A 25,310-nucleotide genomic window follows, 5' to 3' on the forward strand; every position below is an offset into this window, starting at 1 on the left:
AATTCCACAAGGATTTTTTAAAGGGAAATGCCAGCAAGCCTAGAAAATTGAAAAGCAGTAAAGGGCAGTAAACATTTTCTTAAACCTCCTTGGTAAATAGCCAGTGAAATTGGCCTGTGAGTGAACTTGGTGGGTAATGAGGAAATATTTAATGGGAATGTTTGACCAAAGCTGTTTGGCATTCCTTTCCATCATACCACACAAACCTTTTTTCACCTTTTCTTTCAAGTTTTCATGGGAAAATCCATTACTGTTTCAGAGCTGCTGGAGTGAAACTTGTGGTTTTACTAATGGGCTAACAGTCTGATTAGTTTCTGCTGTTGTGGCTGGGTACAGAATATTAATTTGCTTTTTTCCTCGTATATTAGTGTTTTGGGTTTTTTTGTTTCTCAGCCACAATCTATGCTTAAACAGCTGTTTGAATAAAACATCAAACATCAAACACTTGTGAATGCCATCCCACCATGTAGGCATTTGGACTTCTGTAGAATTCAAGCTCCTTAGATGAATAGCAATGCTTTTTGAAGAAAACTAATGTCAGAAGAGCTGGAGACCACAGGCTCTGTCTCTGGCCAGTAGCTGGAGGAGGTGTGAACAGGACAAAGACAAAATTGTTGGTTCTTCTCTGACCATCATTTCTACTTCAGTGACTGCTGTTTTCGTGGTATCTTCATGCAGATAGTGGAATTTTGCAGTTAATAGCACACAGTGAATTCTTTCTTTCTTTCCCTGAGTTTATCAAGGAGAGAAATCACCCATTCTGCAGGTTATGGCAGGGTCCTTTACTTACTGCAGGTTACATCAAAATAACATCAGGGCTGGAACTCCTGCCTCTGTCACTCTCATAAGAAAGCTGATGCTGTGTATGCAGTGCCCCAGCCTTTCTCTGGCTCAGTGTATACAAGTAAAATTGGAGATTTTGAGGGCTTTGTACTGTGACAGTGATCATGTTTACTAAACTGTAGAGAATTCTGTCTTTTTAATGGAATTTGAAAATATTCTGTTATGAATGTTTTCATAGTTTTTCTGTCTCTTTCTCTTCTATCTTGACAGTATTATTTATGAAAGGTTCTTCTGCTCCCTGTCAAATGTTCATAATAAAATAGGTTTATTAAACTTTATCAATTTGAGTATTAGAGGCTTATTTAATCTGAAATATTAATTGCGCACAGAGCCTTTCTCTACTCAGTTTACATGGTTAAAGAGACAAACTGATGGCAGGAAACAATACTGCCAGAATATGGGGGTACAGAGCTTAAGTCCAGAAACTCAGGGGCTGTTTCCCTTTCTTTTTGTCAGGTAGTGTGAGAGGCAGGAAGACTTGTAGCTGCTGTGGAATGAGGTCCCACCTTTGGGATATGCAGTCTGGAATGGAAGGGAGATTTCATTGCCAGATGAAGGCCAGGGAGGTCTTATTCCTAATTCTTGCTTTGGTTATGTAAGCATGAGATCTTCATGGGAACCAGTTAAAAATACCTATTGTATGGGAAAAAGAAATGGGTACACAACATTTCCCCCAGTGTCAGTTTAATTTTAAATAGCTGTGGATAGGCACTTGAATCACTCTCACATGTCTGTCATTCATTTGGCTACTTCCAGCAGATCACCCGGTAGTTATCCTTATTACAGACAAGATTGATCTTGGCAGGAGTAGAGTACTCATTTTCCCCATATGGAAGGGACAAGTATTACACCCCATTACTGCCAAGCAAGAATGGGCACTGAGAAAGAAAGAAAGAAAAAAAAAAAAAAAAAGAAAAAAAAAAGAAAGAAAAAAAAAAAGAAAGAAAAAAAAAGTAGTTGTATAGTTGCAGGAATTGCTGATTTTTAATGTAAATTGAAGTAATAATTTCATATAAGAGTGAGCCAAGATTCTGAGTTTGTGTTCATTATAAAAATGAGATGCACAAGTTTTTTAAATATCCCACAGAATATTGTAGATAAGCAGCAGTCCAAAACTATAGATTTATGGTTGTTTTGGGAAACCTGTTTCTGTTAGGAGGACTCTGCAATATTTTCTTAGTTTCTCAAATATAAGCAAAAGTTAAATTATTAAATACTTCTGAAAATACCTCTAAGGGATGTTTCAGGAAGGTCTTCTGAGACAAGCTATAAATAAAGCTTCTTTTTAGATGAAATAATGAAAAGGAAAGAAAGAATAAGGAATATGAACCTTCCAGCATCCTTTATGTGTGGTTGCTTTAGGATTGCAGTATTTCTTTCCTTGACCTTAAACAATATCATTTACTATTTATAAGGTGCAGTAATATAGTAAAGGGCTTTTCCACTGTGGCCCATTTCACTGAGATTTAAAGCTTTTCTTTATTTAAGAAAAATAAATTCTTTTAACTTCTGCAAGAAATCATCATGCAACTTCTGTTTTGTTTCTGTTTTTAAAGCCATTTGTTTTATGTTTATGGAAAATCCATATTTTCCACAATATGTAAGTTAATACAATATTTAAGGCCCAGTAAATTTATGTGTTTTTTTAAGTGAACAAAAACACCCTCCAGTATATGAGGTGAATCACAAGAATGTGTTTTCTTTTATAGTGTGGTAACCTGTCAATTTTTATTTTCTGCTTCCATATATATAAGAGCAATGTGGTCCTTCCTTTTGTGTATCCTGGAGCAGCATGTACTTTGTTTTAGGGGAGATGTCACTAGAGGTTTGAGGTATGCAAAGTAATAAACTGTGAGGGTTTTGTCCCTGTAACAGGGAGTGGGAGTGGACATGAAGGTTGTCTTCCTTAATTTTATGATATATGAAAGTGTGGCTGTAATTTTAACAGACCAAGTGTTTGACAATCCTGACATTGCAGTTACAAGGGAAACAGGTTGCCACCTTGATTAAGTTACTTTTTTATTCATGAAAAGAGGAAAATATTGTCCAGTGGCTCCATGCTCTTGTAAAAATATATTTTATAGTTGTACCTTGAAAGTTGAGTGGTAGAGCATTGTTATCCATGTTTTCTGTATTGAAATCCTTCTTTAAAATAATGGCCTCTGAAAATATTTTTAGGGTATTTCTGGTTTCTACATACAGAATTGTAAGTTTTATCCATTTCTGGTCCATTTTCTATTGAATATTTCCACACATTTTCTAAGTCATGTTTCACAAGGGAAAAACATTAGTATTCTTTCCTCCACTACTGTATTCTCAAGAGTATTTTGAATCTAATGATAGCAGGTCACTACATTGTAGATACTCCCTAGCTTCCCACCTTATTTATTGTAGTTGGCTCTTTTCCTTGGAAGAGCTCCAGGGGAATCTTGAATGTGAAGATTTTTGCAATTGAGGTTTACAGTAGATTTAAAAATATAATATTAGTACATTTCTATTATGTGAGCAGCCTTTTTTTAAATCAGAGCATACATAGTATGAACATATGTTAACCGTATTTTTGCTCAAAAGAAGAAACAAGATGGAAGCATTTGTTATTCAGCTTGGCAGGCATTTGAAAATGGCATACTTCTAAATCTGTTACTTAACTTCTTTATTATTGTTTAAAACTCAGCAGTTTTATAAGAGTTACACTGTTTTATCCTCTCTTCTGGTGCTTCCAGGAGGCTGACCAGGTGTTTCCAGGTGGAGCAGCATGGCAAGCCAGGTAGATGGCTGTTGTATCACCACTCTGCTCTAAGACACCAGTGGAAAGAGATTATAGAGTGTGCAGTAGGAATTGGCATCATTGTCAATGATCTTTGATAATTGTATAGAAATGATGGTATTTCTGCAGATAAAATTGCTATTATCTACAGATTAGAATTTAAAGTTTCTGATTTTTTTAAAAATTTTTCATTTAAATTCCAATTGCTTAGAGCTGGAAAAATATTATTTGTTAATGTTGATGAAAATGTGTTGAAACACTTGCTTAAAAGTCTGTAGGCCCTGCTTCTGAACTTCATGGAGTATGTGTGAGAGAAGTGTTTTCTTTTAAAGCATTGAGATCTTTGAGACAGATCTTTTCCACTGCCTCTATGTTAGAATGCATATGGATCTTTCCTCATCATGAGACTTTTCACATATTTTGATTAATTTTCCTCTCTTTTCTTAAGTAGTGTATGCATTCTTGCTGAGATGTATAAAATAAAACATGACAGAGGTTTTTTTTGGTTTGTGAAAACTGTGAGCCACATAAAACATGTCTGTGAAAGTTTGTACAAAGACTAGATTCATATCCACTGCACAGCAGTCTAAATATTTGAAGTTTCTAAATAGTTCCACACCTTATTGTAAAATGGAAAAGCTTGAGAGCCCCTGCTTTAATATCTTTCCTAATTACAGAAGTTGTTTAAAAGCAGTAGTAACCAAACAGGAATGGGGAACAATCTTGTGGTAGTGGGAAGCTCTTCAGCAGTTGGCATCTTAACATTTGATGTTTTATTCAAAGACATCGAAACTGTATTAAATAAATGGAGGTGTTTTCCTGAAATAAGTTTGTACATTTCCCTTCTGTTATGGGGAGACATATTGCTAAAGTCAGAAGGACTTAATATACAAGTCCTAGAACTGTGGAAGATAAAGGTGGAAGGCTACACTGAGATTTCATCCCTCTATCCAGCCCAAGTTTGAAATTACTTACCCCTCTCAAATACAAATATAATAAAAGCTTAGGTAACAGATTATGTTAATTTGGAAGGTAATTTATTATAAGCTTCCTAAGTAGTACTTGAGCTCCTGTGCTGCAAGCGCAAAAGATACTGCCAGTGGTTCTTCACTCTAAGTATGTAGGACATTTTTGTAGGAGAAAGGACAGAATAGATGTGCTAAATAAACTAGTTGCATGCATACTTGCACTGATTTTGACAGACAGGGCTTTTTTCAGAAAGACTGGAATTTGTAGTGATTGCATTTAAGATAAAGACTCAGTTCAGTCAGAAAAGCCCCACTTAGCAACAGCTGGGGTCACCTGTCCTTATGGAATCCTCGACCACGGTCAGAATGTCATTTTACATGTTTGCTATCTTCCCTGCTGACGTGTCCCTCATCTGACTGCCTGGACAGCCAAGTGCAGTGAATCCAAGCAGTGCTGTTCAAACAGAGCCCATCACATACCGTCACAGCCACTGAAGCAAAGCTTTCACATGGGAAAGAGAGAAGGTTTGTTTAGGTTTTTCTTCTGATGGAAAATATTTTCTTAGGTCAGCAGCTCCTGCTTTCACTTTTTTATTATGTAGCTTCAGAACAGATTCTGAGGAATTATTTATTAGATTGTAGGTTAGGGAAGGGGTAAGCAACAAGGGCAAATATACAATTTTTTCTGTTTAACCCCTATTCAGTTTTTAAATATCTCCAGAGCTACACCTGATCTTTGAAGCTAAGGTTTTCAAGATTTGTTGGGCAGTTTTAGAAGTTTGTGTCTGGTGTATCCTTTCTGCACTAGGACTATTCAATATGGGTACCAGGATTCTTTATCTTTAACTGTGGAGTTTCATCTAAGTAGCACAACTCTATATAGAGTTATATATAGATCTATATAGGCTCTAATATAGATCCTCTTTAGTTTTCTGTTTTTCTTTTATAGCTGTTTTGGCCACTGTAGGCTGTAGGGATTCACCTGACCAAATATAGATGTCTACAGCTGATCCAGTCACCCTAGGCTCCTTTTCTAATCAACAGAGAAAAATAAACATATTCAGACTGTGATTTTATCCCGTCCTAAAATAGATCTCTCAAATAGGTTAGCTGAAGTCCACTGTAAAATGCTTATTTCTCTCTGTTAACTTTAAAGGGAGACATTTGTAGAGATTTAAAGAATAGATCTCCAATGATTAAAAGGGTAGACATGTTAAGTTTGATGAAACAAGTCCCACCTAAACTCTTCACTTCCCTCCGTGGGTGTTTATTGTCTTCTACTAACGTGCTGGAACATTTAATCTCTTGTTTTCTGACCTTGCCGATAGCAAAGTAGGAGATAATTGGTTACTTTTGCATTCATTTCTGTTGATTTAAGAATTTTTGACTGTAGGCAATTCACAGGAGAAAAGCCTGCCAGTCTATGAAAGGCTTGTGCTAGCTGAGAGTGAAGCCTACGCTCTCTTACTTGCTCCTGATTTCCCAACAACTGTCAAAACATCAGCAGCTTCACCTTGGAGTTACTGAACTTCATCTAAAGTGTAAGGCTTTTAAAGAAACATCAAATGCTCATGAATTCTTGTCTCATAGGTTAGAGATGTGTGAAAACCTAGGATTAGCATGTTTCCTTTCCATTTTCAGTATTTATCTTAAATTAGGAGTATTTTTTCCTAGTGGCTATTGGAAGATCACTTTTGATTTTCTGTTTATAGGTAGAATGTTGACTGCACATTCAGCACAGGGAAAGTATGAATATTAGCTGTACGTCAGATCATTCAGTAGAGATTTCCAGTTTCTCAGGGTAGTTTAGTGTAGGGATGCAAGTAGATAGATGTAGTTGGCAAAGCAGATTTGTTGTCAGTGATTTCATTTAAATAGTTGCACTAACAGCCATAGGAGGAGACATTAATTCAGTGGATTTTGCCTAAACATCTGATAGCTGCTCTTAACTGATTAGTCATATCTGGTGTTTTGGAGCAAATGTATAAGCCAGTTGAAAGTCAAGAACAGCCAGAGAAGAGTGAAAATGTGTACCTGAAGTGAAAAGAAAGAAAAATGGAAAATGCTTATTCCAAGAGTGCATAACTGATATGGAAGCACGTTTTTCTTCCCTCTTACCTGCATGACAGGAGAAGATTTAGTAATGAACTTGAAAAAGCTGATACATTATCATGAGTTATCTGAAAATACACTTTACATGAAATGTTCATTTTCAAAGATAACTGCATGGTACTTAACATTAAAACTTAACTGCCTTTAGGGAGAAAGGGTAGTTTCCAAAGAAAACAGTGCCTGACTGAGAAGCACTAAGACCTTCTGAAGGAGGGAAAAGAAGTTAAAACATCACTGTAAAATATGGCCCCTCTAATTTATTTTTCATTTGCAGTAGCAAGGAGAGAATATAGTCCTGTTAACCTAAGTGCTCTAGAAGTGTATGGTGATTCCTATTTATGTCCAAAATATGAACGTTCTTGGAATTTTTTGGAAAATTGTGAAATTATTATCATGCCAGTCTTATTGCAATTATGGCCCCCATATGCGTACAAGCATACATGTCTGTTTAATAAAATTTTGCTAACAGAAAAAGATTAACTGTTATCATGGGGCTCGTTTGCATAAAAAGTGAGATGTTGAATCTCAGCTGAAATGCACCAAATAAAAACCAATTCAATGCTTTTATACAAGATCAGCTCACAGACATGTAAAATGTCAGTATAGGAATTCAAGAAGACAGTGATAGACAGAAACCTGAATCTTCCTTTAATCTTTTGCAGCAGAGTGAAGGAGGATAGAGGTGAATAATGCTTTCAAGTGACATTCTTTATATATGTTCTTGTTATTTTGTTACATAATGAGCAACCTCATTATAAGCAACCGTTTTGGTAGATTCAAAAGATCCTAATAAGATTAAGTGACTGCTCAGGCTCTGAAATGCTTCAGAAAAATCTTTTAGGTTTGAGATGTAACATTTATGTGAAGACTGTATATACTCTGTAATTCACAGGAACTAGGAATACTTGTTGCATGATGCAGCATTAATTAATGCACTTACGGTTTTTCTCTTTTTTTGTTTTATCACAGCGCATCCTCTCCGAAGCTTTTCACCATCCGGATAATCACTGCCAGTGTGTGATCTCTAACCATTCATAGTCCCTCTTACTAGAAGTAATTAACCTTCCTGCCTGACCTGTACTGACCCCTCTGAGACTCTACTTCCCTTCCTGGATCAGCTCTATCCACTCTCTAAAACTATGTGTTTTTATCTGAAGTGTGGTCACTGAATTTTGCCTTTCCTGCTGCAGTCTCAAACCACCTTTATAAGCAAAGATCCAGGAAAATTCTTCCAGTCCTTGACATCAGTCTGTAGTTTTCACGACCTTACCAGCTTCATAGTTTCATCTTAGGGGGTAAATTTTCCACTCCTATGCCACAAATCATTTAAATCCTTTCTTGCTGACCTTGTAAAATGCCCTCTCTGTGTTGTTTACTCCTGTCAGGGTGTTGCCCAAGTACTCTGGAAAGTTTCAATTGAGGTAATTAGCTCTTGCTTGCTGACAAATCTGCTTTAGTTATTCTTCACAGTGCCTGTTAAACACAGGGCTGTATTCCTAGGCCAGCATGTGTCCCATTCTGTGTTACAGAAAATGAGGCTTCAGTTTCTCATTTAGAGACACTGCTGTTAAGTCTTGTCAAAGCACTATTACTTGTTCAGTACCAGAAAAGCTGTATGTGTAGTTGCCTAGTGAGCTCACCTAGATGGAGAATAACCTGACAGAAAAGTTATTTGGTGCTGTTTACTGTTTACCTGCAGCAACAGCTCTGTTCATGTGACTCAAAGTACAGAGCTGAGAACAGACTGACAGGGATGAGCCTATTTGGGAAACACCCCAGAACTGCCTACAGATAGTGACACCCACCCACTGAATCTGTTCTAACCTCTTTCACAGTGAGAATCAAGAGGGTAAACTTGCAGTGTTTCTCTTTTGGGTAATATTTTTAATATTTTCCCTGTCTGTCTTCACAAAAATACTTTCACAGTGTTTTCCCAGTATTTCCCAATGCAAGCTACTGTGTTTGTATATGCATAGACATTGCCAAAAGCTTTTCAGAGTTATTTAATTTGAAGAACTTAATGCTTTTGCCATAGCAAAAATGCAAAACAACTTTTAAATCATTACTAGTAATTATCTTTTGTAATTTTCTTATAATCACAAAGCTGGCCACATCAGTCTGTGGAAAAATTATTTTCAGGATTTTTTGTGACAGGCTTCCAGGACTTCATGCTCCAAAAGCATAGTGTCCAAAACATTCAGCCATCACAGAAGTCGTTTTTTCAAATGTTGAAGATGTTTGTGTGATGATGCATTCTGCATTTTATCATTCTTCTTTGTTGCAAGACATTTTCCATTTGCTAAGCTATGACCTGACATTTTATTCCTTTCAGAATCTACATAGGTTTTTCTTGTTTTAAATGGAAGAAAATTATTTGCAGTTTGTGGATGGGTTTTTAGTTTTTTTTATAGTAGGGCTGGTTGTACATTGAAACAGGTTGCTGAAAGAGACTCTCAAATTTCCATCCTGGGAAGTGTTAAAAAACAAACAGGGTGGTATCCTGAGCTGTCTGTAGTACCTGACCATGTTTGGAGAAGGATGGTTGAATTCATCATCTCCAGAGCTCTCTTCCAAGCACAACCATTCTAGAGTTGTGAAAAATTCAGTATCAGTAGATGGGTACCTACCTACATGTGCACGTAGGCAAAGGCAGGAAAACAGTTCTTTATCTGCAATTAACATACTCACTTGCCTGGTGTAGGTAGGACCTTCTTTGAGATGGAATTTGATATTTAGCATTTCCAGTGATAAAGATGTCTACCTGAGTTACTCTAGGTGGAAGCAGTTGAGAAGTTAGAGGCATCAAAGAATAAATGCTCTTTAAGTGTTAATTATTTTTATGTGATAAAGATTCTCCTTACCCTTCTCTCTCAGTATTAAGACCTAGCCTACAATCATTCCTTTGTTGTACAGTTAATTAGAATTTTGACTTCTTTAGGATTAAATGATTGGAAAATTTTTTTAGGATATAGTTCAGGGATTCAGTATTTTGGTATTTTTGAAGAATTGTCAGTTTCTAAAATAATCTAAAAAACACAGAAGTAATTTTTATTATTTCTTATAAAGTAGGTTTATATACCAGTGGATTGATAAAATTACTTGCATGTTCAGAACTTGAGTTTGTTTAGTTTTTAACAAATTATATTCTGGGAATGTTGTATGGTTTTGAAAGATTTACAGGACTACATTTAATGGCAGTTTCTTTTGCCTGCTCTGTAGCACGTGCCGTGGTGGTTTTAAGTGTGCTGTGCATGTTTGACAAGTTAAAAACTCAGCAAACCCCATCAGTACTGAGCCACACTGTCTCAGGCTTGTTTTTGTTGGCTGGTATCCACTACCATGCTATAAAATACATTTACTTGACAGAAGAAAGTGGAGAACCACATTAACTACAGAGTTTAAAAAGGCTGGCTAACCACATGCAATAAATATTAATAAAAGAAAAGGCCACCCACCTTTGACCTTCAATATTTGTTACTAGCTCTGGTGTTTTAGAGTTACTTTAGCATTTTGAGCATTACATAACAATATGTAAGACTCTTACTTAAATCCAACAACTTATTAGCAACTCTGTATTGTGTACTTCGGGTTTACCTCTAAAAATGTTGTTCTGGAGTTTTCTTGTAATAAGCAAACCAAGTTTATTTGTATCTGTAAGTAAATGGGAAAGTGTAATGTTGTGTGTTGTGTATATGTAGGAGGATGCCTTGCTGGGGAGCCTTGTAAAGAATGGCTGTTTGATTAATGAAACTTTGTCTCACTCAGTTTTTCTTCCTAAAAGAGAATACAAAGCAGAAAAAACAGCTTAGGAGAGCGTCATGCATTATCTTGTGGTAAAATGAAGTTCTGATTCATGATGGCTGAATGGGCTTCAGAATTTTTTTAATATTTTTAATGTTATGTGTCTGCTAGCATCAAAAAAGTGGAGGCTGGACCAAACCAGAAATAGTATGGGACATACACTGGGAAGTTGGAGGGAGAAGAAAGGGAAGGCTAGAAAAGGGAGCGTTGTTCCCTGAAATACTAACAAGATAACGCATCTTGCTAGCTCTGGATACATTTGTTACATAAGTGGAGCAAACCAAATTCAGCCTTGGACAATATCCATTTAAGGCATTACTGTGTGTCAAAAATAGATACTTTCTTTTGTGTTTTTGATGAGATATGTTGTCCTTTGTGGCGGATTGTTCCCACTTTGGCTCTCTGGAGTCAGAAGTTTGAGTCTTAGAGTTTCTGTGCTGTCCTGCTGAATCAGACTGAGAACAGTACTCACATGGAGATTCAAAGTCACATGTAGAACAATACTCTTAATGTCTGAAAATGAGTTTCCCTGCTGACAGAAGGGTGACAGTACTGTGAGACACTGGCTTCAAATACCAAGTTCTTAGTGTTGTGGGGAAGAAAGAAGTGTAAGTGAAAATCAGCATCTCTTCTGTTTCTGCAGTCAGCAAGTGAAAAGGTCAACAGTGTATGACAAAAAGGGAAAAAATGGATAAAGTGATGAATGAAGTGGAAGAATTAAGAATTAAAAGTAAGAGTACAAAAGTCATGAGGGCCTGAATCGCTATATCTTATCTGAAGCACTTATTTGTTCTCCTTCAAATCCCTCTTTAACTTTCCATTTTTATTTTGCCCATGAAGATCCTGGCAGCAAATAGTCTGTAGAAACCACTGGTTATCACACTGTCACCAATTTTTACTTCCTTCCCTGCCTACATGCTGGTGTTGTCACTCCTTTTACATTGTATTCTACTCAGGAGTTATTCATTCATGTATTCACATGTTCATTCATATGTTTAAGCTTGGTCCTGCTCCAGTGTGATGCTTTCTTTGACAATGTGAATATTAATTCTAAGATCCAGATGAGTGACCAACTAACTGTCAATATCTCACTTTATTTCAGAGTGTTGTGCGTTGCCTTTGGCATCCCAAGCTGAACCAGATCATGGTTGGTACTGGAAATGGTTTAGCCAAAGTGTACTATGATCCTGTCAAAAGCCAGAGGTATGTAATTATGATTTATTATGGGGTTTTTTCCTCAAATTTAGCCTGATTCTGTGATTCAATGATTATATTAAGAAATGAGTAGAACTGGTTTGGTAACATTTGTTTTGCAGAGTTCTACTTATTCAGCAGCAGTAGAAAGAGAAAAAAATATCCTAAAATATTTGCTTATGAAGAGTGGCACTTTTTCCACTGGGCTTTTCCTTTTGCAGTATGCCGGCTGTTCTACCTGAATTTACAAGTGCTTTCATTTTTTAATTGCATGAACCTTTCATCCTGTCTGTTGGAGGTTGCCAAGGAAGTGGTACTGAGTTGGTATTTATTGTATTTAGGTTTTTGTATTGTATTCAGGTTTCTTAATGCATGTTTTCATCCTGAGGTAAAAATCTTGTTTAGAAGCATCAGACTTCAGTGCAAATGAATTAATGCTGGAAGACCCAATTTGACAATGTGCAAAGCAAGGAAACACATCCCCACCTTTCTTCTAGTCTTCTTCACCACCCTCATTTATCACATGAGGATTTTGTCTGTACATCTAAGGGAAAGGCGGTACTGATTTATCAGACAGTGACTTGCCAACCTAGGATGAAGAGGGCCTAAGTAGAGGGCCTATAAATACTTGTTTTGTGATTAATTTTCTTTTGCCATCTGGATTGGCTGGAGAAGTGGGGCATTCTTCTTTCTTGTCAGCCAGGAGGAAATGTACAATTCATTGATACTGACTGGCATAAATAAGATGTTCTTCCTATGTATGTGGTTTGCTGCCATCCTAAACCAAACTGAGTTCATGTTTTCTGGGTACTTAATGTTACCTGGGCACTTCCGTGTGAAAATAAACTCTGGTTTACAAGATTATCAGAAATTTTATTTTTCTGATTTTGGCTGTTTAGAGAACAAGGGAGTTGGTCATCATTTTTTGGACCACAGAGTCCTAGCACAGTATTGTGCCTGGTTTATTTCCTGGTATTTACCATGAGGAGGTAAATACCACTGGTTTAAATCAATCTTGATGCAGCCAGGCTATGCAGTCTTTCCTGCCTCAGTGTTACAGGCGCCTCTGGTTAGATAATGGCCAACTCTGCTGCCTAGGAAGAATTATATCAGGAGCAAATGAGTGCCCAAGTTTGGAGAGCAGCACTTCCAATGTGCACACTAAAGTACTGTGGACAAATGAAGTGTGAAATGAATCTTCCACCCTTATTTCTGCATGTCATATAAACTGCTCTATAACAGAAACACTGTAATCTCCCTACCCTCCTTCACATGAGCGTGAACAGGCAAAGATACACACATTCATGAATATTTAGAGTGCTGTATAATTTTGTTGAGACTATCTTGAATAAAAACTGGTTCTGTTTGGTATAAACAGACTAACTGAACTGTTCTGTTTCCTCCTAGGGGAGCAAAATTATGTGTGGTCAAAACAAAACGAAAAGAGAGACAAGCAGAGACTCTCACGCAGGATTACATTATAACACGTAAGAAATTTAAACATATCTTTGTAGTAGAATCCTTAGCTCATTCTTAGGTTTCAAATTATTTTCAGATTGTTTAGCTTTATTTTTTTTCCTCTAAAAACCAGTCTTTCATTAAGCATTGATCACTGGTGTCATATATTGGTGCTTCATACAAATGTTTATAGCATTGCACAAACAGAAAGGTATATCTAATCTGTATGCTCTGTAAAGTTGTTAGTAATGGTTGGTTTCTTGGTTGCGATGCTCCTGAAAACCTCAAAAATTTTGGAGCATTTTTACAGCTTTAGTTTTCCATAACTTAATTGTGCAATGCAGATGGGTTTAGGAAGAATTTTGCCTCTTTGCAATACCAGTGACAAAATCAGAGATGGGAGATAGGTCTTGAAAAAATAACAAATGATTTTTCAAAATCTATAATTTACTGAAGTTATACAGGGTTTAAAATAGCTTAACAATCCCTAGCTTCGGGGATTTTTTAGCACTTATGTTTGCAGTAGGGATCACTGACAGATAAGAAATAGTTATCATTGCTAGTATAAAATGTTCAATGATCTGCCTTTTCCCAATGACAGATTTTACAATGGAATGAGGGAATTAACTGAGAGATCTTGGCTGTCCCCATTAGCATTGCCCTGTGAAGTGTTTCCTCATGTGAAATGAGAACAGTCATGTGGTTGTGGTGTCCTGCTTCTCTTCATCCTCCTCCAGTTTCAGGGTGTTCAGTTCTGATTTCTAGTAGTCTTGGTTTTACACATACTAAAACCATTTCTCTATAAAACAAACAAGTTGTTTGGCAGCATAATAAACATAATGAGATTTAGAATGAGGAAGTTTGGGCAGTCTTGGTAACTAGACACATATCAAGGCACTTTGGTTCCAGGTTCCCATCTTGGGCACTTTCTATCCACAGCTGTCTCCAACCTACCTTACTGCTACAGTTTTTGGGACCTTAAATTTAAGTAGCAACTACCAAAGATCAGGGGTGTTTATCCTCATTGAGTACTTTTAATGCATCCTTCATTGTAATGCTTTGTGTGCACTGTCATTAGTGTTTATATTCTAAGAATTTCTATGATTTTTAAAAGCAAAGTCTGCTTAAAATCCAGTGGAACTTGTGTGTTCTGTGGCATTTATAAATGTCATTGAAATATGTAGGTCCCAGTTATGCAAATTTTTGGGATTTTATCACTGAGTTTTAGCTGATTAGCTGTTTCTTCCACATAATTTTGAAACTAAACAAAGATGCTTCCATATGCATCAATGCAGAAAAACGTTGTAAGGATTTGCTCAGCAATTTTTTAAATTTTTTTGCATATTTTGGAAACTTTTCAGAGGTTAGCTGTCTGTCTTTTAAGGTTACAGATAGAACTGGGAAGACCTGAAGATCTCTGAAGTGCTTTTGCAAAGTGAACTGACCCCTTTTTTCTTCTCTTTTTTCCCCTCTTTTTTCTTTTAGCTTTTTTTTCCCGATCAGATTTCTTGTTGCTCTTTAATATCAGAATTGCCTATAATGGCTACTTAAAATGCAGGAATGTTGTTTTAAGGGATTAAGTGTCACTTTTAAAACATAGGAATACACAGCATGGTTTTCCCTTAGACAACCTTGACTCCACAAATGGCAAAGGCTTGGATCTGTGTGTTAGTCACCTCAGATGCTCTGTGGAAACTGATCAAACTTAGTGCCTGCCAGAAAATTGTCCCTGGCATTTCATACTTAATGAAATCTGCAAAAATAAAACTTAAACATTTGTTTCCAAAGATCTGTTCTGTGTCATCAGGCTGTGACTTCATTCAGTCTAATAAATTGAACAGGCTTACAGAAATAAGCTGAAAACTCAAGCTGATAAGTGCCTGAATGCTCCCTGATGGTTTTTTTAAATTCAGTATAGAGATGATCTTCCTAAATATATTATTTGTTTGGTTATTTGTTGTCTTTATTGGATCATTTGACTGCTACATAATTTCCCAGGTTTGGGGAAACAGCAGCAATGAGCACACCTACCTGCATGTGACATCTAAGCCACTCTGCAAGAAAGCCATGCCCATTCACGTGGTGTTTCTTTGTTGCTGACAAATTACTCTCTTGTCTGAGTGGATCAAAGCCATTACTGTGACTCAAGATATGAGGAAATAGATCTTTTATGAGGAAATAGATCTAAATCCTGACAATTTAGCCAGGCTTTCACAGTTATGATATTTTTCCAATTGTGATTAATTGTATTATTTAAGAAAGAACATGATTGTGACTTCATGTGCATAAAGTTACGTTTGGAATCATTGAGGGGCTTCTGCTCCACTCTTTCTCATATCCAAGAATGTATCAAGAGCCTTGTCATGCTCTTAGAATATGAGAAAGCTGAAGAAACATGGGAAGTTCAGAAGAGAGTAACTGATTGGTCACACAATGCTAATGTTGACAGAGGTATGAATGAAATATGCATAAACTGTGCAAACAGTATTTCAGATGAGAGGCTCCTGCTTGAAGGAACCCTGATATCTGACTGTTTTCATCTGCTAAAAATTCAGCAGAAAGAAATGCCTGAAAATATAACTCAGTAAACCACTGTTTGGATATGAGATTACTGCTCCTGACACCTCTTCTATTGCAAGGAAGAATCCAACTCTTTGTATTTAAAATGTTAAAAAGGAAATGGAATTTCTAACATTTCATTTTGTCCAAACTGTGACCCTTCAGCCCATGCACTTCCAATGTTCCGTGAACCACGACAGCGAAGCACGAGGAAACAGCTGGAGAAGGATAGGTTGGACCCCATGAAGTCTCACAAACCTGAACCTCCAGTAGCAGGAGCAGGTAATCTAGGCATAATCATTTTGAACTGTTGTATGATAAAGGGGCCATCATGTTTTGGTTCTACACTCATTTGGATTTGCATTTTTTGGGTGGTGACTCTACTCCGTAGATGTATGGGCAGTGTCCAGCACTTTTAAGACATTGATGTCTCATTGGAGTGCTTGCCTGCAAAAAATCAGTAATTACAATGGCTTGCTTTGAGTTACATAGTCAGTAAAACACCCACCTGAATGCAGCCGTAAGTTAAAACCTTTCTATAGCATTAAATAACCTCTTTGTATCAGGTCACCATTGCAGGCTCTGCATATTTCTTAACTATTTTTCTCTTCATGCCACAGGTCGTGGTGGCCGTGTTGGGACTCACGGGGTCACCCTGTCATCATATATAGTCAAGAACATTGCCCTGGACAAGACAGATGACAGCAATCCTCGAGAGGCCATTCTACGTCACGCGAAGGAAGCGGAGGAAAATCCATACTGGGTGGCTCCAGCATATGCTAAGTAAGGAAACAATTAGGAGTACAAGTCATATTTCTGGAGGCCAGTAGGAGTTTAGTTAAAATAGATGTTTTTAATGCTATACTTTGCCTTTTTTGGATTGCTGCCACAAATATCTGAACCAAGAATATACTCTTTTATAAAGATACAAGTTTCCAGGAGGTTAAATTGTTGAAATTTCTCATTTCCGCTTCTAAAATATACCTGCCAGTGCTAGAAGTTATTTTAAAGCCTTCAAAGTTGATTTGAGTTTAGAATCTTCTCCAAATCAGTGTCTTAAACTGCAGTATACCTTTTAATAGGGTACTGTCCCATTGGTATATTGAGATGATTTTCCAACACACTCTCTAGTTCTGACTGATTCTTAGGTTAAACCTTCAAAATATTTATGTGGTGTTATGATAAGATGATTTCTCAACTATCATAAGTTTTTATCTGAATTTTTCCTACATGAGGACCCAAGTAACTGTCTGAATTAACTTGGTACAGCAATATTAAAAATTGCAGCTGATAAAAATTAAAAGCTGATAAAATCTCCTACCAAAAATTCAACATAAATAAATAAGTTTTCAGGTGTTACATAAGTAACGCCTTATCATGATTTTTGTGGTAAAACCTTGGTAAATCCACATAACCTCAGTTTTTGGATGATGATATTTGTTTTCTGACTTGACCCACATGTTCACAAAGATAACTAAATAGCAATTCTAAAGCAGCTTGAGAACGTCAGCGACACAGCCTGGCTTTGGGCAGGTAATTTAATAAGTAATTGGTAAGGTAAGGTAATTGATAAGTATGGCATTTGGTGTTATACATCAAACCCAATGCATTATAGAGCATCACTCTTGGTACCAAAGATGGGATATTTGAAAGCCTAATTCTGTAGCAGTTGTTGTAATAAATATGTTAAATATTGATTTTTAATTGTTTGATTGCAAGAGAGGAAATATAATTGGAATATGTAGGCATCTGGCTTTATTTGAGGAATCCATCCTCAAAAGTAAGTACAACCACACATTCCATCAGGTAGATAGATACTTCTGCATATTTTTTGCTTACTAACTTCATTGATTGTATATTAAGTTTCATCCCTAACACCTGCAATGTAGTAAACATGAAAGTTTTAAAACAAAGCTATGTTAGAGGAGGCCTACTGTGTCAGGTGGCCAGATCTCATTACAGTTCCTTGTTAAAGATGTGGCTGCAGGGGAAGAGGAGAGCTGGCTGAGAAGTGGGCAGGATGCAAATCCAGACTGCTATTAACTTACACACCAGACGGTGATGTGTATGTGGGGGAATTGGACTGCAGCCAGCAGCACGCTGCCTTGATGGCTTTGTCAGCTGATAATTCTCATCCTGGTGAGGATGAGAGCCTCAAGCCACTATCCTTGCTTTAAAAGTTTCAATTTCAGATACACTCTCTGCAAAGAGCATTAAAAAACTCCCAAACAATAGTAACATTTTAACAATAACAACAATAGCATACTACTACTACTACTACTACTACTACTACTACTACTACTACTAATAATAATAATAATAATAATACCAGCACTAATAATAATGCTAATAATATCTAATACAATGAAATGCAGAAACTTGATTGTGTCGTGTTCTTAGTTTTCAGAAATTCAGGACTATATTCAGGACTATATAATAGCACAGCCAAATAAAGCTGTGCTATTATAATATATACAATACAATATAATATGCTATTATAATTATATCCTGCATCTGATTTTATGAAGCATGGATATTTAACCTGTACATAAAATGCATTTTACAGATGTACTTACAGACTTAGATTTAATAAAATATGCAAATTGGAAGTAATTGATCCAAATTATCATGCGGTACTGGTTTGTATACAGGACAGGTGCTTTAGCTATAGCATTAGTTACACTGTAGATTTAGTTACACTATAGATTTAGGAAAGGTGATATTCTGATACATTTTAAAAATCATACACTGTCTTAAGACCTAAAAGCCGTACATCCAGTATGTTTCATTTCTTTAAATAGTGTTTATTCTTTTACTACTTTATTCTTCTGCTACCAGTTTTTCCACATTTCTTGTAGTAAATTCTTACTTAAACATGGTATAAAACTATCCACTTGATATATCTTTTGTTTGACAAGGCTTTTGGTCCTGTGCTGTCTATGCACATAAAGTTTTCACTCTCCTTCTTCAGAAAATGTGTAAGGAAACTATTGTTGCTTCATTTTCTCCAGTGATAGTTACTGAATAGTTTTAGACTGAGAAGATTAAGAAGTGCTCTTTTCTGGTTAATCCATTTTCATCATTTGGAATATGATGACTGGATTGATTTGCTTGTTCCTGATCCATAGTGGCTACATCATTCTCAATCAGCTAATTGATGTAATGCTTTTTAAATTGTATATAAGGGAGAGTGACTTTTGTGCATGGGGGGTAGTGACTGGACAAGTTTTAAACTAAAAAAAGAGAGATTTAGATTAGATGTTAGAAAGAAACTCTTTATTCAGAGTGTAGTGAGGCACAGAACAAGTTGCCCAGAGAAGTTGTGAATGCACCATCCCTGGAAGTGTTCAAGGTCAGGCTGGATGAGGCTCTGAGCAGCCTGGTCTGGTGGAAGGTGTCCCTGCCCATGGCAGGGGAGTTGCAACTGGGTGATCTTTAGGGTCCTTCTGACCCAAACCATTCTATGATTTTCACTTCAATAAATTTTCTAAGAAATGCATGACTTCTGTTAGTTTTATGCATTCTATGTAAAAATATATCTTTTTTTTGGAGTTAAAGGTGCATAATTTACTCTTGAAGCTGAATATTCATTTGTATTATTTATGACTTGAAAAATGTTTTAAGCTTGTTATCATTAGCTTGACCTTTCTGCTCCCCCTGACATTTGAGCCAAATAAGAGGGGGAAGTACGTAAGAGGCAAAAGAATTGGTGAAAAACAGATGCTGCTGAAAAGGATACTGGGGTGATAAGAAGTACATGCTGAATCAGGAGATGACATGTCACAGAAGCCCAATGTGAATAAAGTGTCAAATAAGATATGATCAACCCAGCAGAAAAGTCATAATGGATGAGGATAAGGAAAAGATCTTGAGATTTCTCAGGAAAAGGCCTGTTAGAGTCCTTGGCAAGAGCCATTCCACTGGAGTGAAAGGAAAGGAAGGACAGATTGAAGATTTCAAGTAAAGAACTACAGGAAAGGAACTTGAGGCATCAGTTGTAAATGTTTGAAAATTACATTCCTTGTGAGCTGTTTGTTTTAACACAGCTGTACAGATATACTATAATGACTTCAGATGTCCCTCTGAAGGATCAGCAGGAATTACTAAGCATTGTAGCTGAATGCCTAATCAGATGCAGCTTTCTTCTGTACCAGAGAGAAAGTAAGGGTGAAATTTCCCTCCTCAACAAGGTAAACTGGAGTTAGGGAAAATACCTTGCATGTTACCCCTATTTTGCAGTCTCTTTCATTGCTGTTTGTCACTGTCAAAAGGGAATGACTTGAAGCAAGAGTCTGTAGCTGTGTTTTGTTCTCTGAACCTTTTCTCAAGGGCATTGCCGGTCTGTGAAGTGTTAGTCATGTAACGGCTCGAGTATCGTTAGATGAAAAATCAGGACTAAGCAGATTGTCTTGTAATAGCAGCCTTGTTGGCATGCATTGTTATATTTATCCTAAATATTATTTTGTAAATTGGTAATTTTGAGAGGGAAGCCCCTGAGATTTAGAAAAGAGTCAAGCTGGTTGGTGGGATGAAGAACGAAAAACCTGATGATGTGAAACCTTAACTTTTCTGTCTGGAAGTGACCTTTATGACATTATTCTGGTTTCCATGCATACTTGAAAATCTTTTTTCTTTGTTTCAGTGCAATATAAACACAAATTTCAGAAGTTACTTTGACATGAGTCACATGTTGTGATATGCAGTTGTCATGTCCAGCTGGTTGTGCTGCTGCAGTGTTATTTATCTGCTAGTCTATTATCCTCACATGTCAATGAGCTACTTTTACTGGATCCCTGAAGAGCAATTAAGAAAAACCACCCACAACCAGAGGGATTATGGTGACTAAAGCAGTCTTCATGGCCCCTGGAAATTTTCTAGAGGTCTGCATATCTGAATATCTTGAAAACCACTGAAGTAAAGAGAAGCACATAGTATAAGTAAATCATGCTAGTTTGTTTTCCTATTTTTGTTTGCAGCCTGTTACCATAACCCACAAAAGGAATGCATTTTTCAGTGTATGAGATACTGGTTTCAGCTGACAGTCATGTGGAAACACAGGATCATAGAACAATTTAGGTAGGAAGGGAATGCCTGAAGTCATCTAGTCCAAGCTCCTGCTTAAAGTGTGTTCACTGCTCAGATCCAGTTAGATTTGGGTTGTTTAGGGGTTTGCTCAACCAAGGTTAAATATCCTCAAGGATGGAAATTCCCACACCTGGGCAGCCCATTCTTGCAATTTGGTTGCCAGGCACAGTATGCCCTTGGTAAGTCCATGCTGGCTGCTCCCTGCCACCTCATATCCTTCATATATCTGGAAATGCCTTCCACTGGGATTAATTACATAGCTTTCCTACAAACATAGGTTGTGTAATTCTCCAAATCCTCCTTTTGCCCTTCACAAAGATGATAATTACTTTTTCTAGCCATTGAGACCCTCTCCCAGTCACCATTTCATCTCAGTGATGACTGAGTGCCCTTGCAATGACGAGCCAGCTCCCCTAGTACCTCTGAATCCACCCATCTGATACGGATTTTTAAATGTCCTGTGAGCTACAAACTGTGTCTTCCTCTTCCCGTTGGAAATGTCTCAGTCCCTACCAAAGACTCTGCTATAGTGTAGGAGTGCTTGCAGGCCTGAGGACAGACCTTTTTAGGGAAAATGGAGCCAAAAAAAGCAACTAGTATCTTGGCTTTTTCCATATGCTATGTTAGTGGTTTACCTGCTCAATAAAGCACATTTTCCTTCACATTCCTTTGGCGGTCAGTGTCGCTGTAGAAATCCTTTGTTCTTGCCTCTCACATTTCTTTTCTGTTTCAGTTCCATCTAAGCTTTGGCTCCCCTGACTCTGTTCCTCTGTGTTCAGGGAATGCCTCTGTTCCTTTTAGTTGAGGGTACCCTTGCCTCCTTTGTGTTCTTCCCTTTTGGAGTTTGTGATTTACCACAGTCAGATCCATATGCATCCAGGCCAGGCTACAGCCAGGCTGTACTTTCTGCAGATGAAATGTAATCTGTTTTGAGGAGATTTCCTCAAATATCAACCAGCTTTCCTTGGGCCCTTTTGCTCTCTATAGTATTCTGGCATGGGATCTACCAAACAGATCCCTAACAAACTGAAATCAACCCCCAGACCAAGTATAAATAAAACTGAGAAATTCGGTGGGGAAAAAGAACGCAGCCCTCAGAAATAAGAATACTTAATAGAAGGAAACTTGTTTTGCTAATTTTTGTAAGAATTTTAATCATACAGCAAACTCCTACATTTACTGTAGTAACTAAGCAGAAAAAAAATTTGTGTTTAAATTAGATTAAATGATCACTGCTGATAAAGCAATAACAAAAACAGTGTTTTAAAATGGTCAGGCATATGAATCACCCTAGGTGCCTCAGTTACTGCTATGTAGATTGTGGAGCTGGAACAGTTTACATTTCAGTTGAGGCTATAGCTGTTTCATGGTAATTTTTAAAAGTGAGGTAGCAAGCAAACTTGGCTTCCTCTGCATATTTTTGCTTTAGCTGAATAGCTCTGGATTATGGTACGGTTTTTTTTCTCTTTTTTTTTTCCCTTTTTTTTCCTTCTTCCCCTTCCTCAGCTTTCCTGTACTCAGATGACGTTTTCTGAAGTCTGCACATTTTTCAGTGCCACTCATATTTTGGAAAAAACTTAAATTTTGCTGCTTGTTTCACAAATTTATTCATTCCTCTAAGTTGGAAATGTTTATCTGAATTATGACAGTTGCAGGTTTGTGGTCAGAAATTATGGGCTTCCACTTGATTATCGTGCTTTACTAATGAAACACTTAATACAGAGGTCATCCTAGAGGACATTTAGATGCTTTTCATCTATTGTGGTGAAAGGAAGGTCCTTTGCTAAAATGGGCTAAATAAACCTTTGTCAGTATGTGTTTGTCGGAAAAAAAGAGAAGATTCCATACATTCTTCCTTTTCAGAGGCTAGCAAAATCCAGTATTCAGCCAAGAAGGCCTTCATCCCTGGTGTCTGTTTCAGATTCAATGTTGATTTTTTTTTTCCCCCTAACTTCTTTCTTCAGCAATGGTTAAGTAGAGTTTATATAGGTATTTTATAATGAAATTTCAAAACTGGAAAATATTTTTAATCTCATTTATGCTTTCCATGGGCAGTAGAAGGACTCATGTAACTTCCACAGGATAGGTCCTCATCTGGGTGCAAGGTCTGCTACAGCCTGTACCCAGGGACCATGTGCCAGTCGGAGTTCTTCAGTAGGGCCATCTCTGGAATTACCAGCATGACCCTTTTCTCCATGGCAAGCTTGGAGGATGGAGGGGAGGCAGGGCAATAGAAAGATTGTGCATGTAAGGGGACTTGTCTTTAACTAGTTTTGGTGATTTTTGAACCTATTTGTGTCACATATTTAACAAGTGGAGAACCTGCTCCATAAGAGCTGATGCCTTGCTATTACAAGTCAGAGGCAACATGGGATTTTGCCTATTGTGCTGCATAAGGCAGGCACAGTTTTGGTAAGCTTTATGCTTTTTGTAGAGCTTGCCAAATAACAGTTGTTATAATAATAACGCTTCACATCCTTAGACTGATATGAAAACATTAGTTAATATAGTAATGAGATGATGACTGCCTTGGGTGCATTTTATACATTGTCATGTTGAGAAGTTGAGCACAACCAGCATCAGAAATCTGATAGTTTCAGCTCTGCAGTGACTGCTGAGAATTAAGTTGGAAAAAGGGACCAGGCAGTTGTTAAACTATAAAACAAGGGAACTGAATGTCCAAACAATTTATTGAATTGATACTTAACACTGTGTTCGTTTAGAAAGTAATCAGTAATTACTTTTGTAATGTTTAAGTGGTATTTAAAGTTCGCACAAAGAGTGGAGGAATTGATACTTTCAAGCTTGACTGGCAGATACACTGTGTTCTCATATGAAGATCATTACATTTTTTATGTTACAGTAGTGTTAGATAGTGTCTCTGGGGAAGAAGCTGTTTTTTCATGCATAGCCTTAGCCAGAAACCTGGTTCAGCTGTTCTGTTTTCACTTACTAGCTGTTGTTGTTCTACAGTGTATCAAAATGGAAGTTTCTTTTCAAAAAGTAATGGATTGAGGAGGCCAGTGGCTCTGCTTTTCTAGCGTGGATTTAAATGCATTTGTTCCTCAGTTCTGTCTTAATTTTGTTCATGGGATATACAGATACTGATTGTAAGCTAACGAGGACATAATACTTGTAAGACGTGTGTTTGTTGTGCTTGTTTGTCTGTGAGCTGCAGGTTTCTTCAGTTCTGAGAAGGTTATTGTCAAAAATAAAAAATGGTTAAGCCTAGTATGCTCTTTTTTGAAAGTGTCTATATGTATCTATTTTGTTGGTGTCTAGTGCCTGTCTAACACAGTTTCTGATGAAGTATTGTAGTCTGACCATTATTTTAATCGTTTTAATGTTTTCTAGAACGCAGCCAAAAACAGTTTTTGCAGAAGTGGAACCAGAAGATGATGAAACAGACAAGCCAGAGTGGAAAAAACGTAAAATTTGAAAAATAATTTGTTTAAAGAATCATTTTGGAGCATTTGAAACAAGATGAAACATTTATTTCTTTTTTTGAGATAGTGGGTCAAAATTTGAAAGCAGATATTACTTCCATTTATAAAACTTGCTGCAGTATAAAAAGGGATTGTTGAATTACAGTGGCTTAATCCCACATCTGAATTTTGTAATAAGGAATTACTTATATTGTGCAAATAACTTCTGTATGTCAGTTACTTAGCTTTGTGAGTTAAGTGAAAAATATTTCTTTATATATAGTGAATTCATTATATTGCCAAATGTTGGGTTTTTTTTCATTACTGCCAACTTTACAAATGCCATGTCATGACAATGTTCAATTAATATAAACATCCAAATAAAACAGTACAATTTCTCAGACTCCTTTTTATTTTTTTTCCAGTTAAGAGCTAACAGATTACTGCTTTGCAAGTGAAACAAAGTTTAGATTAGTTATTGTGTATATTCAAATTCAGTTAATTTTGTTTGCTCACATGAGTTACAATTCAGTTCACACTCTGTGTGAATCTTAGAAAACATGCTTTCTAATGTCTGTACTTCATTGCATGATGTTCCTTTTCAGTATGTGTAGTATCTACAGTAGCATTGTATACTCTTGGAATAAAATTCCAATATTTCCAGGTGGGACGTGCCTGGGCTCGTCTGACCCTTGCTGCTGGGCCAAAGGCGGCAGCTGTGGTGTTTCACCCCAGAGACACCTTTGGCTGGCTGGAAGTTGCAGTCAGGCACTCGGAACAAGTCCAGGCATGGTAGAAACTCAGTTTACCTCTGGTGGAAAGGCTCCAGGCTAGGTGAAGAGGAAAAGGAGACAGATTCTGCAGGGGGTTTAATCCAGAGTTTATTCCAAAGTCACATATGTCTGAATCTTGTAACAGCTCCACAGAATCCCAACCACATGGTCTTGTCTCCTTTTAAGCTCGGAGGCAGGGGGAGGGAAGGGACGGGTGAGCCCCCAACCAGGTGGGAGGGGGGAAGGCTCAGGGGACAATGACACTTGGACAAGCCAATGACCCCAGGGCTGAGGGGCATCTTTTGAACTTTTGCCAATCACACCA

At 37.1% G+C, this 25,310-nt stretch overlaps 1 protein-coding gene across 1 annotated transcript in view; it reads left to right on the forward strand.

Annotated features, from left to right (window-relative positions):
• The window catches only part of WDR70 (WD repeat domain 70), a 124,964-nt gene extending 100,349 nt beyond the window's left edge, over positions 1-24,615 (forward strand). The window contains exons 14-18 of the mRNA XM_036403487.1: positions 11,594-11,694; positions 13,093-13,172; positions 15,868-15,984; positions 16,323-16,485; positions 24,142-24,615. Of these exons, the coding sequence (XP_036259380.1) occupies positions 11,594-11,694; positions 13,093-13,172; positions 15,868-15,984; positions 16,323-16,485; positions 24,142-24,226 (546 nt within the window). The 3' untranslated portion in view covers positions 24,227-24,615. The remainder of the gene's footprint in view (positions 1-11,593; positions 11,695-13,092; positions 13,173-15,867; positions 15,985-16,322; positions 16,486-24,141) is intronic.
• Positions 24,616-25,310: the final 695 nt, after the last annotated feature.

Source organism: Molothrus ater, chromosome Z, assembly GCF_012460135.2.
Source record: "Molothrus ater isolate BHLD 08-10-18 breed brown headed cowbird chromosome Z, BPBGC_Mater_1.1, whole genome shotgun sequence".
Taxonomy (NCBI): Eukaryota; Metazoa; Chordata; class Aves; order Passeriformes; family Icteridae; genus Molothrus; species Molothrus ater.